This window comes from Hyperolius riggenbachi, chromosome 2, assembly GCF_040937935.1.
Source record: "Hyperolius riggenbachi isolate aHypRig1 chromosome 2, aHypRig1.pri, whole genome shotgun sequence".
NCBI lineage: Eukaryota > Metazoa > Chordata > Amphibia > Anura > Hyperoliidae > Hyperolius > Hyperolius riggenbachi.
In genome coordinates, this window is record NC_090647.1 from 293,294,576 (window position 1) to 293,311,113 (window position 16,538).

At 43.9% G+C, this 16,538-nt stretch overlaps 1 protein-coding gene across 2 annotated transcripts in view; it reads right to left on the reverse strand.

The window, feature by feature from the left end:
• KDM1A (lysine demethylase 1A) overlaps window positions 1-16,538 on the reverse strand; it is a 56,916-nt gene that overhangs the window by 19,689 nt on the left and 20,689 nt on the right. Inside the window, exons 6-10 of one of the 2 annotated variants that reach the window (XM_068268949.1) lie at window positions 13,030-13,136; window positions 11,512-11,593; window positions 6,683-6,777; window positions 1,836-1,978; window positions 736-826 (exon numbers count right to left, since the gene is read on the reverse strand). In XM_068268949.1, coding sequence (XP_068125050.1) covers window positions 736-826; window positions 1,836-1,978; window positions 6,683-6,777; window positions 11,512-11,593; window positions 13,030-13,136 — 518 coding nt within the window. Of the gene's footprint in view, window positions 1-735; window positions 827-1,835; window positions 1,979-6,661; window positions 6,778-11,511; window positions 11,594-13,029; window positions 13,137-16,538 lie in introns of both variants that reach the window. The other variant, XM_068268947.1, reaches the window with a different exon arrangement.

Below are 16,538 nucleotides of genomic sequence, written 5' to 3' on the forward strand. Positions count from 1 at the left end.
TGGATGTTTAAAGCCATTCTTGGCTCCTCTCTCTACAGCACATCAGGACAACAGTCAGACGAGCTATGAACTACCAAATAACTACTAATTGAGGGGTTTGGAGTTAGGTGTGTGAAAAGGGACCATACATCGGAAAAAAAGATCACGGGTGAGGCCAACAGTACAGTATCAACACTACTGTCTATATTTTAATATTGCTTTACCTAACCAACCTCTCAAGCGAACCCTCCTATTTGCTCCTAACCACTAACCCTACCTCATAGCTACTTCTCAAACTAACACTCCCCCTTAACCTAAACTACTTATTCCACTGTTGGAAGCTGCAGGATTCATAGAAGACTTTTTAACAGAAGTTATTTCTGCACTTCAAATCCCAAAAGTTCTGACCCCGTTATCCCCCTCAGCCATGCCGGTTAGCTGAGGCTCCAGATAATGGGTACTCCTGTTGTAAACACTGAGCGCCACTATAGCTGAAATTAACATTGCAGTCGGTGGCTGTACCTAAAGGAATAGGGGTCCCAAAAACTACCGTACACTACCATTTGTGGTGGTGGGCGCTGAAGGTGATTGGGAGGAGGAAGGGGGCCTAATGGTTACCTAGTACTAATATCTGAGGGGGAGAAGGCACAAAGGCTACTTTATACTACTATATGAGGGGATGATGGGACACAAAAATTACACAATCTGTGAAAATGCAAAGCTATTGCCACTATCCAAAACAAGCAAAGTGCTTACCTTATTTAACAATTCTTTTAATTCTTCCTGAGTTTTAACAATTTTTTTCCAATGTTCAATCTGTTCATCTTTTACGTGTTTTTCTTGAAGTCTGACAGAAACAAGACAGTGAATTAAACCACGTAGACACACACACTTTCAAGATCAACTTGCTTAAACACACATAGTGAATATCAACCAAAAGCATCAAATCCTCGTTCACACTATATAAACACACACACACACAGATCTCGCGTTTTGCACACCATACGGGTTGCCAAAATGTGCACAGCAACATGTATTGTGTGCAACATGCAAAGAAATCAGGAATGTATAGACTGCACTGTCTGACGTTCAGACTACATGTGGTGTGCAGCAATGCAACATCGCACTGCTACATGCATTTTCAGTCAGCAAAACCCAATGCTGACCCAATGACTGTAATGAGTGGAATCAACAGCGCAACGCATGGCAGTGCCGATAGTGTGCGAATGCATACATTGCAATAAAAGCCATTTGCATTTTCTATTGTGAATGTGTGAGGCCTAAGAAAGGTTTATTCCCACTTAATCAAAAAAGCACAAATAAATGTATGAAAAGCATTGCGCAGCTCAGGCTCCGGTGGAAATAGCTGAGGCCAATCGGTCCACTCTACTGCCCAGGTGACTCAGGCAGTGCAGCATTCGTCTCATCTTTGATTCCAGCAACCGCTGATGTGAGGTCTGACTCTGAGATAACATGCGAGTGGACACTACTGGGGGCAACATGCAGATCATTCTAGTCAGCGTATGTGGGTAGGCAGGCGCATGAATGGACAAGCGGACGGAAAGGTGGGTGAACGGACAGCGAGCGTGAGCTGCCGTCTTAGCCTTTCCAGCGCCCTATGCACCGGTCTTTCCTCAAATCTGGCTACGCATGTGGAAGAAAGCTTTCTCGCCTCTGCAGTTAAAGCGTATGTAAAGCCTTGCTCTTCCGTCCTGGGTGGCAATACTTTTTGGATAGACTGCAAAACTAGATAAGAGCAAACACTGAGTCTCTAGTCTACTACCGTTCTGCTTATTCAAACAGGGGGCATATTATCAGCCTGTCAAAATGAGGTTATAATACATATTTTAACTTACTGTATTACCACTTCCAGAGCTTGTCCTAATGAGACAGGTTTGTTATTAAGAACATTAAAGTCTAGCTGATGGCTAAGGTATGAGGTAGCTTCCAACAAACGGTTAAATTCTTGTTCCACCATCTCATCTTTCTCTTTTGGTACCTGAAAAATTGCAAATGTAAATAAATACATCAGCAAATTGATGTGACCAGCAGGGGCCAGCTGTTAGCTATGAAAGAACCACTACAGCACAAAAATATATGTGTACACATACTTATAAAAAGTACATTTCTGCTAGAGTAAAATGCACAATAAACCACTTTTTTCCTATGGGCAGCACGGTGGCGTAGTGGTTAGCGCTCTCACCTTTCAGCGCTGGGTTCCCAGTTTGTAACCCAGCCAGGGATCTACAAGAAGTTCGTATATTCTCCCAATGTCTGCGTGGGTTTCCTCAAGGCACTGAGGTTTCCTCTCGCATTCCAAAAACATACAGAAAAGTGAATTGCTTCCCCCACCCAAAAAAAATTAAAATAAATGGCCCTAGACTACGATACATACACTTCGCGATACATACATACATATACAGATATATGACTATGGTAGGGACTAGATTGTGAACCCCTCTGAGGGACAGTTAGTGACGAGACAATATACTCTGTACAGCGCTGTGTAATAGGTCGGTGCTATATACCATAATAATGTTGCTTTCGCTTACAATAAATAGTAAAAATCTGATCGATCTGACAGGTTTTGCAGAAGTTCAAATTTTTGAAGCCGATTGTGACGTAGGAAAAAGGGAATTTACAGTGCATCTTACTCTGGAACAAAATGGACATCTTATACATATGCATATATTTTAGTTTTTCACAATAGTGGTCCTTTAAAGTGGACCTGAACTCTTGAACTGAACAGAAAGAAAAACGTAGAGAAATGCACCCTGTATGTATTCAGAGTTTAGCCTGTTTAATTCCTCTCATTACGACTAATCACAACTGTAATTTGACCTCAGCTGTGTCAGCACAGGAATCTTGACAGAGCAACCGATTTGTAAACACAAGATGTTAACCCCATGTCTGCTTCCAGGAAAGCAGGAAGTACACACTTCAGATTTATTGCAGGATTTGCATCCCCTGTAACAAATGTTTGTCTTTAAAGAAACACTGAAGTGTCCGAAAATACAGCTTTCTATTGCAAAAAGCTGTTCAACATGATTGCCCTAACTAAAACTCTGCATCCCCGTGGCTGAAATCTAACTAAATCCCCCCAAACTCCCCTTGCAAAATCCCTGACTTTCTTGATCGTGGATTTCGCTGCCCTGTGCGCTTCCGTGAGAGGCAGAGCTTTCAGCTGCAGCTCTGCCTCTACATGCGTCTATCAGTGCTCATCTCCGCCTCTCCCCCACCCCTCTCAATGAAGGAAGACAGAGGGGCAGCGGAGAGGCGGCGATACGCGCTGATAGACGCGTGTAGAAGGCAGAGCTGCTGCTGAAAGCTCTGCCTCTCACGGAAGCGCACAGGGCAGCAAAATCCATGACCAAAAAAGTTGTGGATTTTGCAAGGGGAGTTTGGGGGGATTTAGTTAGATTTCAGCCGCGAGGATGCAGCGTTTTAGTTAGGGCAATCATGTTGAACAGGTTTTTGCAATAAAAACCAGAATTTTCGGAGATTTTAGAGTCTCTTTAAAGATTGTTATGCTGTTGCTTATCTTTTAGAGCAGAGAGGAAGTTCTGAGTTCAGGTCCACTTTAAGGTAGCTATATATTCACAGAGTTCAAATATATCGATAGAACGACCAATATTTTTGTTTGATAGAAAAAAGTTACGTCAATTGAGAAGACATCGATCAAATTGGATCACTGGGATAAAAAAAAAAATCACTAAAGCTGCAAAGAAGAGATGTTATTAGCACCAGCCCAAAATTCTGCGCAAGTACTCCCCATCCTCCATTTTTGCGGATTGTCCACACAGAAGTGGAAGTTTGCACCACAATTCTGGTGATACAACAGCACTGTGGGACATGTCTGAAACTTGCACTGCCTTCTGCTCTGAGAACGCAGTGGCCTATGCAAAAAAATAAAAGGCACATTTATTTTTGGGGGTCTGTCAACTGTTCAGGAAACTATGCAAACCTCTTCTCCCAACAACCAAGTGCAGTTTGGGTGGTGATGCAAATGGTCAGAAACCGTAAACTGTTCTACAGTTGATCGAAAGTGATCTAAAATTACAGCAGATGCCTGTGCAAGCGACTGAAAATTTTCCATCCTGCTCGATTGAGAGGATTTTTATTTTTTAGCTTGATAATCACTGTTCATCAAACAGCCAAAAGGGTATTTAATTCACGCTCTATTTGATATAAAGATCAAATATATAGGTCAAACACAAAAATCAATTAGGTGTATGGCTAGCTTTATACTACGACAGATTAAAGTGGAACTTAAAATATGTTCAATGGTCTGCAACGTCAAGAATACACGATCAATGACAAGATGTTCATTTTAACAACTTCATGCAAACTTATTGCAGTTTGCATGGATCAATCCAATTTGCTGCCAATTTAGATTAGTCCAGTACCAATCTGCATTCAAACTGCAAAAAGTGAGAACAATTTACGATTAAAGGGAACCTAAACTGAGAAGGATATGGATTTTTCCTTTTAAAATAATACCAGTTGTCTGATTCTCCTGCTGATCATGTGTCTAAGGGTACGTACAGACATACGATAACGATCGTTCGTTCTGAACGACGAACGATGTTAAAGGAGGTATCGGCCGATGATCGTTTGAAGAAAGGCTACTTTGAACATCGTTCGTGTACGAACGATCTTGGAACGAGCGTTGCGTGCGCAACATGATGTATAAACTGATTTCAAACACAAGTGTCAAAAAGAACCGTTTGAGCATGTGCAAAGCTTTGAGAACGAACGATCAACGACCGATCGTTGTACAGACATTACTTTTTGAACGATGGTCGTTGGAAAAGATCTGGCAGAATGGATCGTTCTTTACCAACGACATATCTCGTTGGTCGGTCGTTTTAATGATCGTTTGTGCACTTTTTACGAACGATCGTCGGGCAATGCCGTCAGTAACGATCGTTTCAAACGACTATAGTCGCATGTCTGTACGCACCCTAATACTTTTAGCCACAGCCCCTCAACAAGCATGCAGATCAGGTGCTCTGACTGAAGTCAGACTGGATTAGCTGCATGCTTGTTTCAGGTGTGTGATTCAGCCACTACTGCAGTCAATGAGATCAGCAGGACTGCCAGGCAACTGGTATTGTTTAAAAGGAAACATCCATATCCCTCTCAGTTTAGGTTCCTTTTAAACACCATCTCTGTCTTCTGGATAACACCTCTACCACATATTTATCCTCTTAAAGCATAACTGAAGTCAGTTTTAATAAATAAAATTAGCAATACAGGTTTGTGCCTTTATGTCACACATACCTCTGTAGCCAGTCCTTTAACCTTTGCTGTCGTCCCCAGTAACCGAAATCGACCACACAAAAAAAAGTGTGTCAAAATTGTTTAATATTTTAGGGATAGGAAGAAGCTGACCTCCTCTGTGTGTCCCTCCCTAACCGCCCTCTTGCCAGCCACATCCCTGCTCAGAGTGCCGTGAACGAGCTGGGACGCATGTAAAACATCCACAGTGAGTTAATCCTGAATCTAAACCTGGGGTCGGCACTATAATTAAAATGCTCTAAACTACAAGCAACTAAGACCAGGGAGAGCGGCGATTTTAAAAAGGTAAAGACTAGGGAGGGGCAAGTAATTGAATTATAGGTGTTATTTCAAGAGGGGCACCTGACCTCAGGTTTGCTGTCAGGAGGTGGAATGAGTGCCTCCCCTACCCCACACTCACACCCCATCACCAAGGGCAGGAGGGAGAATGAGTGGCTGTAATACCCAAGCCCCCCCAAAAGAGAACAAAAATATAAAGGAAGGGCAAGCTCCAGAAAAAAGGAAATCAAAAAAGTATATCAAAGATGTAAAAAACATTTTATTCGGTGTGTGCAAAACCATTGCAATGCAAGCGAAAAGCCGTGTCACAAGTTGGGTGTACGGTGTAACAAGTGCAGTGTGCCTGCAGAAAATAAAAATTCCAATCATCCCTTTTAAAAAGAACAGCTTTCATAAGGAAAATAAGCAGGCTACAACTACGGACCTCCATTGATTAAAATGCCAAAGGCTGTAATGATGACCATCTGGCTATAAGCTCTAAACCAGGGGTCATTAAACTTTTTCGGTCAAGGGCCGGGTCAGAATACTTCATACTGCTGGGGGGCCGGAGAGTACATAAAATGATGTAGAAAAACATTACATTGAACCTAGGTATTGCAGACAGCGCCAACTAACAAGTGCAGCCTCATGTCTCAGCATGTCAGCATGTTGAGATAGTATCCCCAATGGATTTGTAAAAGGACATTTGATCACTTTTTTTTTTGCTGGGGGGAGGTGTGTGTGTTGGGGGAGAGGGGGGGGGGGGAATTTACATTTTTCTGTACAACTTTGTACTATAATGAGTGGCAATCTTCACTGTCAGACAAATCACATTATCAGGAAGAGCTCAAAGTTTATTTCAAGACTGGCAAACAGGGATGGTGAATGATACGCAAAATGATGCCAATTTATGCATCTTGAAAATGACCAATGAAATGAAGCCGAGTTGGAATTAGATTGGTCTATTTTTAAGCTACATACATTTGCATTTAATAATGAAAAGATAAAATAAAAAGGCTCATAACGTAAGGAGCTATAAAAGCTTATATCAGTATAAATAAAATTACTGCATGGAGGGGAAACAATACTAATATATGGAATAGAATTAAATAGTCAAACTTACAGTATAGCAATGTGAACTTACAGCTTGTCCATTTGCTTCATAAAGTGGACATTTTTGCTTTATTTTTGCCAGCTCCATATTTACTTGCTTGCTTATCACAGCCATTGGATTTCCACCTATACCAAACATACATAAAGTAGGTAAGGTGACATCTCATAGACACATAGACCAATAATAAAACATTATAGCTGCATCCATGTGCATCAATTTGCATTCAAATTATAGATTAGGACTAGTACATGATTTGCATTCAAGGCATGTATTTAGCCCTGTGGGGCTCTGCATGCCTCTGTTGGTCTACAATTCAGTTGCAGCCTATGAGCGCTGTCATTTGTTTGATGTCAATAATAAAACATTACCGTTAATTCATTGCACTAATCAAATACAAAACTTGAAGTGGGCTGGAACTGCAAATGTAAAAGTCTTGTATCTAACCTAATTGCTAGGTACAAATAGTGTAAGCTAGTTTTTCCAAACAATTATCTTTTTAAATGGATAAATTCATCCTTTACTTGTCCCCCTGCGCTGCCTGTATTATAGAGCAGTGCCAAACCATTCAAGTTCACTCCCCCGCTGCCCTCCTTGCAGACGCATCCTGAATGTGCAGCTTTTCGCTGGCCTGATACTGCTGATGTCACTGTGACCAACAGCGGCATCAGGCCAGTGGAAAGCCTTAGCCTTTCACTGCGTTACCAGTTTTTAACGCAGGGTAACACTAAAGTAATGAAAGTCAGTGGAACATTTCATAACTGATGCGGTGCAATGCACCATATCGCATCTGACGCAAAAGCATCAGCGCATTATGGGTCAACTTCCACGCCAAAGTGTGTTGATCAATGGCACCATAACTATTTAAAAAAGGTTTGCGTTGCAGTGCACATGCCAGTAGCAAGTATTGTCAATACACAAGCTTACAATGCTTGTTATTTCCACCACAGGAAGTGAGCGCTAGAGAGCCTCACCTCAGATGCGAATCGCCACCAGGAATTAAATGAAGGCTCATTACCATAGGTGATGAGACACTCCAAGGGTGAGTTGAATTTCATACACCACCAAAGTCAGTATAACTTTGTAGTAGAACCGCATACATAACACCTTTAGTTTTGACATCATAGCCTAAGTAAATCTCGGCAGGCAGCAGAGACTCATTTCACAAACAGTTGAAGGGCTAAGCCATGCTGGCATTGCCAACCTCTTCCCATGACAATACTAGCACAATATAATGGCTTGTTGCAAAGCAACTCACATAACCCATCTGCTACAACAACAGAATTTATACAGACAAAAGAGGGCGCAAACAAAGCCAAAAACAGACTAGTTAATTATTTACAGAAAAATGTTTGAATCAGGATGATAACATTTACAATAAATTGAAAATTGGTTGATCTAATTTTTCGCCACCAATTAGGCTTTCTTTGGGTGGTACACTTTGCCAACAATTATTTTGGTTTAAAGATTAACTGTCGGGCATAAAATAAAAAATCAATTCCTTATTTTTATCTGGTAAACAAGTAATAAGGATGCTAACCAGGCAATCCAAAAGTTAAGACCACCATTACTTTTCTTGTTGATAAATTAACATTCCGCAGTTTACATGACTTATTTGGTACACAGAAAATTTGGTACACAAAAGAGAAGTTGCAGGGCATGCTGGGTTGTCTTTTTTGCTTCCCTACTTCCCCTCAAAGAGACTTAACTAATGCAGCCTGATTGGCTGAAGCCTCTTTCCCTCCTGTTTTCGCCTTCCACACCTCTGTTCCTCTCTGATTGGCCAAAATTTCTATAGTGAAGGGCAGGCAAATCAGGCAGAGGAGACTAAAGGCAGATATTACATCACGACTGTCTTCAAAATAGCCACAGTAAATATGGAAACTGTCTAGAATAGGATTCTCTACTTTTCCCTAATAAAATTCACAGGAATCATAATGTGGACAGTGCAATACATATGTTATGTAAGTAGAGCACGTATTTATCTGCTTATATATTTGTTTTTTTTTTCCCTGAGATAGTATGGCTGACAGCTCCTCAAATGCATTTTAATCGGAAAAATAAGAAAAAAAATGGAAAAAATTATTTCTTCTCAGTTTTCGGTCATTAAAGTTTTATAATACATGCTACCGTAATTAAAACCCACATATTTTATTAGCCTATTTGTCCTGGTTATTAAAACATTAAAAATATTTCCCTAGTACAATGTATGCCGCCAAAATTTTATTTGGAAATGAAAGGCCATCATTCCATAAATCACATTAACATAACCTTTTGACATGCATATTGAAAAAGTTCAGTCCCAAAGTTAACTATTTATGTATGTCATTTTTTTATATGCATATTATTTATTTTTTAGGCAACTATGGGAGAGGGTGGGAGGTAAGGGGTTTATTTTAAATGTAAAGGTAGCCATACACTGGTCGATGTGCCATTAGATCGACCAGCTGACAGATCCCTATCTGATCGAATCTGATCAGAGAGGGATCGTATGGCTGCCTTTACTGCAAACAGATTGTGAATCGATTTCAGCCTGAAACCGATTCACCATCTGCTGAGCTGCTCCTGCCGCCTGTCCCCCCCCGTATACATTACCTGATGCTGGCTCCGGGTCCTCTTCTCCGCATTGCACGGCTCTGTTCCGGATCCATTACGGCGCTTCCTGTGTTACTCCGTGACCAGGAAGTTCAAATAGAGCTCCCTCTATTAAAACTTCCTGGTCACTGCAGTGACACAGGAAGCGCCGGGATGGATGGAGCCGGAACAGAGCCGTGCAGCACGGAGAAGACGCCCGGGAGCCAGCCTCAGGTAATGTATACCTGATCGGATCGCCCGCCGCTAGCGACGCGCACTTTACCGGCGGGCGATCGAGGGTAATTTCCCGCACGGCGCGACCGACGGACCGATCCGATTCCGGGAGGGAATCGGATCGGCGGCTGCGTTTACCGCGAACGATTGGCAGCAGATTCGATCCCAGGATCGAATCTGCTGTCGAAACGGCCGGGAATCGAGCCAGTGTATGGCTACCTTAATAGTTGGTCTTTTTAACCTAAAATGACCACAAATTAACATTTGATGACTATGATCTATAGCATGTGTAAGACTCTGCAATGTGCTGCCACATGCAGTCAATAGTGGACCTCAACAATGTATTAGTATAAGCTTATAACTCACTGATCATACAGCTATAACCCAAAAGGTCTGAAACCTGCCTAAACACCAATAACAATTTCCACTGTGCTGTTAGGGAGTAATCTGAAGGGACAAGCAGCAAAAGCCAAGGCTCCTGGACTGGCTTTGTGAAAGGAAAATAATAGGCCATTATCAGTAACTGTTACAGCTACTCCAGTGTCCGGTATTCACATGTAAAGGCCAATATATCACCATCAGCTGCTTTCAATACATACTGTGAAGCATGTAAAAAGTACTGCTATATTTTTTGTGTTTCCCTACAAACAAGTCAAACAGTGTATATGTTACGGCCAGAACCCGAAGTGTGGCCACTTCGCGTTCTGGACAGCCACTTCGTGTTCTGGTTGGCCAATGTGCGAAGTGGCCGCAGCGCAGCGGCCAATGTTAGAAATGTTATGTTTATGCCGTCTCGCTGCGGCCAAATTGATGACAACTTGCTTAATTGAATTAAATATAGCCGGCGGCAATGTGAAGCCGCCGGCTTTCGCACTGCCTCTCTCCTCTCCCCCCCAGCCTCCCATACAATAAGTAGCAGCCGGCGGGGACAGTCGTTCGTCGCGACAGGGGAATCCTGCCGTTCCTGCAGAGCGGGTGCTGGCAGAAGCAATGTCTGCAGCCTCCCCACTCTGCTGCTGCCCCTGCCGCGACGAACGACTCTCCGGCTGCATGTCCCCGCCGGCTGCTACTTATTGTATGGGAGGCGAGGAGAGAGGTGGGGGGGGTGAGAGGAGAGGCAGTGCGAAAGCCGGCGGCTTCATCTATTACATTGCTTAATTTAATGAAATATAGCCGGCGGCAAAGTTGTCATAAATTTGGCCGCAGCGAGACGGCGTAAACATTACATTTCTAACATTGGCCGCTGCGCTGCGGCCACTTCGCACATTGGCCGGCCAGAACGCGAAGTGGCCACACTACGGGTTCTGGCCGTAACATTCAAATAATATACATTTTGGGGGGGGACACGACATACACTGGCGGGACAGGTGAGAGCTGCCAACACTCCGCTAGTCATCCCCAGATCAAACATTGCTAGCAACGCACTCCTGACTCATGTCCAATCTAGCAAAATTTTGTGTCCTGCGCAAATGACAGAGCAGATTGGGCATCAATTTCTATCAGTTTTGAGCACAGTGCTTTTGCCAGATAGACAGGTAAAATGGTCTAGTGTATGAGCAACTTTAAAGGGAACCTGGAGTAAGAGTATTTAAGATAAACACATGACGTAGCTGCAAATTAATATTACATACTAACCTCACTGTTAATTGCTCTCAGAAGCTCAACATTTTCTTCTTACAGTGATCCCTTCCAGTTCTGACAAGATTTTGTCGGAACTGAAATATACCAGTTGCTGTCAGTTATGTGTCAGCAACTGTCAGTTACAACTGGATGTGCAAGGTAATGTCCATGTTTCCCTATGGCTCAGGTGGGTGATATTACAGTTTAAAAGTCTGATGACCAGGAGGCTGTTCGGGGGTAATGATCATCTTTAAAATGGAAGATGGAGAATTCCATTGATCACAGTATACAAATGGGACACGGGAGAGGAGAAAGACTAAAGAGGAGGTAAGTATGACCTGTGTATAGTTATTTTGACCTTTTATTTTCAGTTCAGGTTCTCTTTAAGTGGCCATTCATACGCACAATGATAGACAATGTAAATGCAAACTTACCAAGTCCTGTGACCACCATTGCACCTAAATCTGCAACATAGTTTCCCTTACGGAATGTGGCAACTCTTCCTCCTACCCGGTCCTGTGTAATGCAATGTTACAGTTTTACTTCATGCAATGCTACATTCTAACTATCACATGACATTTGGTAACAGCTAAAGTAGCAAATATCTAGTTGTGCCACAAACCATTTAGGCTGGCCAATGTTAATACAATCTGATTGTATAAAAGTTGCAAAACAACTACATAATATGGAGACCAACATACTGAATGGAATTTAGATGCATTTTTAAAGGACTTACGAGCCCAAAATGTCTAAAAAAGCAAAGTACCTGTAAGCTGTTTAAATGCACGGAGGACGCCGTCCGCGCCCTCCGTGCAGTTCCGCCGGGTCCCCTTCCTGAGATCGCCCCCCGCGCCGACCCCGACCCCCCAGGCCGGGTCGGGCTCTCGTGCCGCTCTCAATATGGCCGCTTCCATTGGCCGCGGCTGCGCAGTCCGCCTGGCCGCGAGTGCGGCTGCGCAGCTCTACGGCCAACCCCCCGAACCACGCACTGTAGCGTGGATCGGAGGGGTTGGCCGTAGAGCTGCGCAGCCGCACTCGCGGCCAGGCGGACTGCGCAGCCGCGGCCAATGGAAGCGGCCATATTGAGAGCGGCACGAGAGCCCGACCCGGCCTGGGGGGTCGGGGTCGGCGCGGGGGGCGATCTCAGGAAGGGGACCCGGCGGAACTGCACGGAGGGCGCGGACGGCGTCCTCCGTGCATTTAAACAGCTTACAGGTACTTTGCTTTTTTAGACATTTTGGGCTCGTAAGTCCTTTAAGCTCAATCACTACAGATGTAAGAATATATAATCACTCTAAAGGGTATAGCCAGCATTAGAATTTACATCACATTTCTGCAATCAAGACTAAGTGAAGTACAGCATGTGCTCAGTTAAGTCAGGGACTGTAGGTTCGTTCTAAGCCTGAATCTGCCCATAAGTCGAAACACTTTTCCATCTATGTCCTCGGTGCCTCTATGCTGCCCAGGGGTTAGTTCATTTAAAAAATAAAAAAAAAATTGAACACACACTTATTTTACACAGACTTTAATTTGCTAGCAGCACTCATGATCGTGGCGGATTTTAGTGCTGGACATAAGCCTCATGTCCAGGAACCTACAGTGTAACAAATTTGGATGCGAGACTTTCGTCTAGGACAGGCATGGGCAAACTCGGCCTTCCAGCTGTTACGGAACTACAAGTCCCACAATGCATTTGACTTTTTGAGTCATGACTGTGGCTGTCAGACTCCTGCAATGCATGGTGGGACTTGTAGTTCCAGCTGGAGGGCCAAGTGGTTCAAAAAACAAAACAAAAACAAAACAAAACACCTTGTTAAGTTTTGGCTTGGTTGCGCTACAGAGAAATCCGCTATGAATAAATTGACCACTTAGTTACTAATTCCTTCTCAAGTAGTTATCAGGTGTAGCCTGTCAAACCTCATATGTATAGGGCAAAAAAAAAAAATACTTACCCGTGCCTCTAAAACAGTAACATCCATTCCAAAGCTTTGCAGTTGACGAGCAGCAGCCAATCCAGATACTCCAGAGCCAATTATTATCACTTTTCCCGTTTTCTTAGCTAAAAATGAAAAAGCAATAGCCACAATTCAGATAAAACAAGCCTTAGCATGAGATCTTCCAAACACCGTGTTCTCCCCAAGGTTATTTACCAAGTGCTTTGCCCAGCTGATTACACATCTCTATGTTGCTTTGGCTTATGGAAGAAATGCTTTTCCTAGTCAAATCTTGAAACACTGGGACTACACACAGTATGTAAAGGCGGCCATAGACCCGAAATGTTGGTCTGCAAATAGACATACCATTTGCAAACCATGGACACTACAAAAGGTATTTCATGCAGCGTATCATGTATACAACATTGGATGACTCACAGGAAAATTGGTCTTGTATTTGATGATATTTCTGTGAGTTTGGTATTTGTATTTGGCTTGTGCACAAGATTTAAGGGCAGGTCTCACACCTTGTGTTGTTGCAGGGTAATGTGCCTGGATGTTCTGGTGTAGATAATGCACTTCTGATAATTATATGTCAGAAATTGGGAGGTTGAAAGCAAGCAGTGGTAAATCAGGAAAAACATCCTTCAGGCATTTGTCTTTGTGGAGTATTGGTTGCAGGGCTTTCGATCGCTTCCTCAGCATCTTTAACCACTTGATGACCCACCCTTTACCCCCCCTTAAAGGGAACCTTAACTGAACGGGGGGTAAAGAGTTTTACTTACCTGGGGCTATTAACAGCCCCCTGCAGCAGTCCTGTGCCCTCGGCGCTGCTCTGGAATCCTCTGGTCCCCCACTGTCACTTAGTTTCGTTTTTGACGACTCACCAGTCGCCGGCCGCCATGCGTATTATTGGACGCATTCTCCAATGCAATTAGCGCTATTGCGGACCGCAACGCGTACAAAAATATGCATTGCCGCATATCTACGTGTGCGGAATGCGGCAACGCGTATTTTTGTACGTGTTGCGGTCCGCAATAGCGCTAATTGCATTGGTGAATGCGTCCAATAATACGCATGGCGGCCGGCGACTGGTGAGTCGTCAAAAACGTAACTAAGTGACAGCGGGGGACCAGAGAATTCCAGAGCGGCGCCGAGGGCACAGGACTGCTGCAGGGGGCTGGTAATAGTCCCAGGTAAGTAAAACTCTTTACCCCCCGTTCAGTTAAGGTTCCCTTTAAGGACCAGCGCTGTGTTGAGTGATCTGTGCTGGGTGGGCTCTGCAGCCCCCAGCACAGATCAGGTTGCAGGCAGAGAGATCAGGTTGCAGGCAGAGAGATCAGATTGCCCCCCTTTTTCCCCCCCCTATGGGGATGATGTGCAGGGGGGGGGGGGGGGGGGGGGGGGGAGTCTGATCTCTCCTGCCTGCCTGGGTGTTGCGGGGGGGGCACCTCAAAGACCCCCTCCGCGGCGAAATCCTCCCCCTCCCACCTGGCCCCCCCGGCGATCGAGGCTGCACAGGACGCTATCCGTCCTGTGCAGCCAGTGACGGGACGTCCCCTGTCACATGGCGGCGATCCCCGGCCGCTGATTGGCCGGGGATCGCCGATCTGCCTTACGGCGCTGCTGCGCAGCAGCGCCGTACAATGTAAACAAAGCGGATTATTTCCGCTTGTGTTTACATTTAGCCTGCGAGCCGCCATCGGCGGCCCGCAGGCTATTCACGGAGCCCCCCGCCGTGATTTGACAGGAAGCAGCCGCTCGCGCGAGCGGCTGCTTCCTGATTAATCAGCCTGCAGCTGGCGACGCAGTACTGCGTCGCTGGTCCTGCAGCTGCCACTTTGCCGACGCACGGTATAAGCGTGCGGTCGGCAAGTGGTTAATCTTGGATTGTAGGTGACCACTATTGGGATTCTGTTTTCAGTCTTTGGGGTGTGCATCAATAGTTCCTCTCTAGATTTTAAAGTTGCTCTGTGTATTTGATCGTCAACAATATGTGGATGATATCCCTGATCTATGAATATATTACATAGCGACATAAGTTGTCTGTCTCTGTTCTCTGAATTTTCCTGCGAGTCATCCAATGTTGTATACATGATACGCATGAAATGCCCCTCAAGAGGAATCTATATAGGAGAAACAGGACTGGGCACAAGAATGAACCATCACCACTTTAAAATTAATGAGGGTAAAATGGACACACCGGTTGGCCAACACTTCTGTGAACCAGGACATAGCATGCAAGATCTCAAAGTACTTATTCTTAAGGGCAACTTCAAACATGAACAGGCAAGAAAGATTTCTGAGTACAAATTTATGAAGATGTTTAAGACATTAACAGAGGGTTTAAAGTGACTCTGTAACAAAAATTACAACGTTTTTTCTACCATCCTACAAGTTCCTAAACCTATTCTAATCTGTTCTGGCTCACTGCAGCACTTTGTACTATCACGGTCTCTGTAATAAATCAATGTATCTTTCCCCTGTCAGACTTGTCGGCCTGTGTCTGGAAGGCTGCCAAACTCTTCCGTGCTGGTCTGTTCCTCTATGCACACTTCAGTGTGTGTTTTATTTACATAAGCCAGCAGCTTCTCTGCTATCTTATCAATGATAGAAGAGAGCTGGATAAAAATCCTCCTCTGTTATGCTGGGAATACACGTTTCGTTTTTGCCTTCGTTTAAACCTTCGTTTCGATTGTGCCTTTTGTCCTTTTCGATCCCGAAATAATCGACCGTACGGTTAATATCACCACCCACGGTTTCGGGTTTTTTTTTCGATTCTGATGGTTTCGTTTTTCCAATGATCGAAGGCTGCAAAGAAACAAAACGTAGTACAGGGACGGACGGCATAAACGAATATATAATCGATCTGAACAGCCATCAAGCCTACCAATGGCTCGATTAGGTGGATAAAGAGAGATAATATCAAACATGTTCGATCACTAGTCGTTCGTTTTTGGGGTCTATTAATCGAAACTATAATGAGATTATGACTATTTTCACATACGTTTTCAACACTCGATCCGTTTACCGAACGAATCGAAGGCTAAAACGAAGGCAAAAACGAAACGTGTATTCCCAGCATTAGGCTGTGAAAGTAGCTGGCTGACACATACTGAGGAATTACAAACACAGGCACAGGCAGAGCTGTCTGCAGGGAGCCTGTAATGTTCAGTGCATGAGAGAAGAAGGGGACAGAAGGTAAACACACAAATGATCTTTTGAGATTCAAAAGGAAAGCTGTATACAGCCTGCTTGTGTATGGATGTATTTTCTATGTGTGGACATATTGTACATCAATCTACTTCCTGTTTTGGTGGCCATTTTGTTTGTTTATAAACAAACTTTTTAAAACTGTTTTTGACTACTTTTAATGCAGCGGGGAGCGGCGAAATTGTGACAGAGGGTAATAGGAGATGTCCCCTAACACACTGGTATGTTTACTTTTGTGCGATTTTAACAATACAGATTCTCTTTAAATTGTGGAATGGGATTCATGACTCCTTATGTAACATGATTTACTTGGC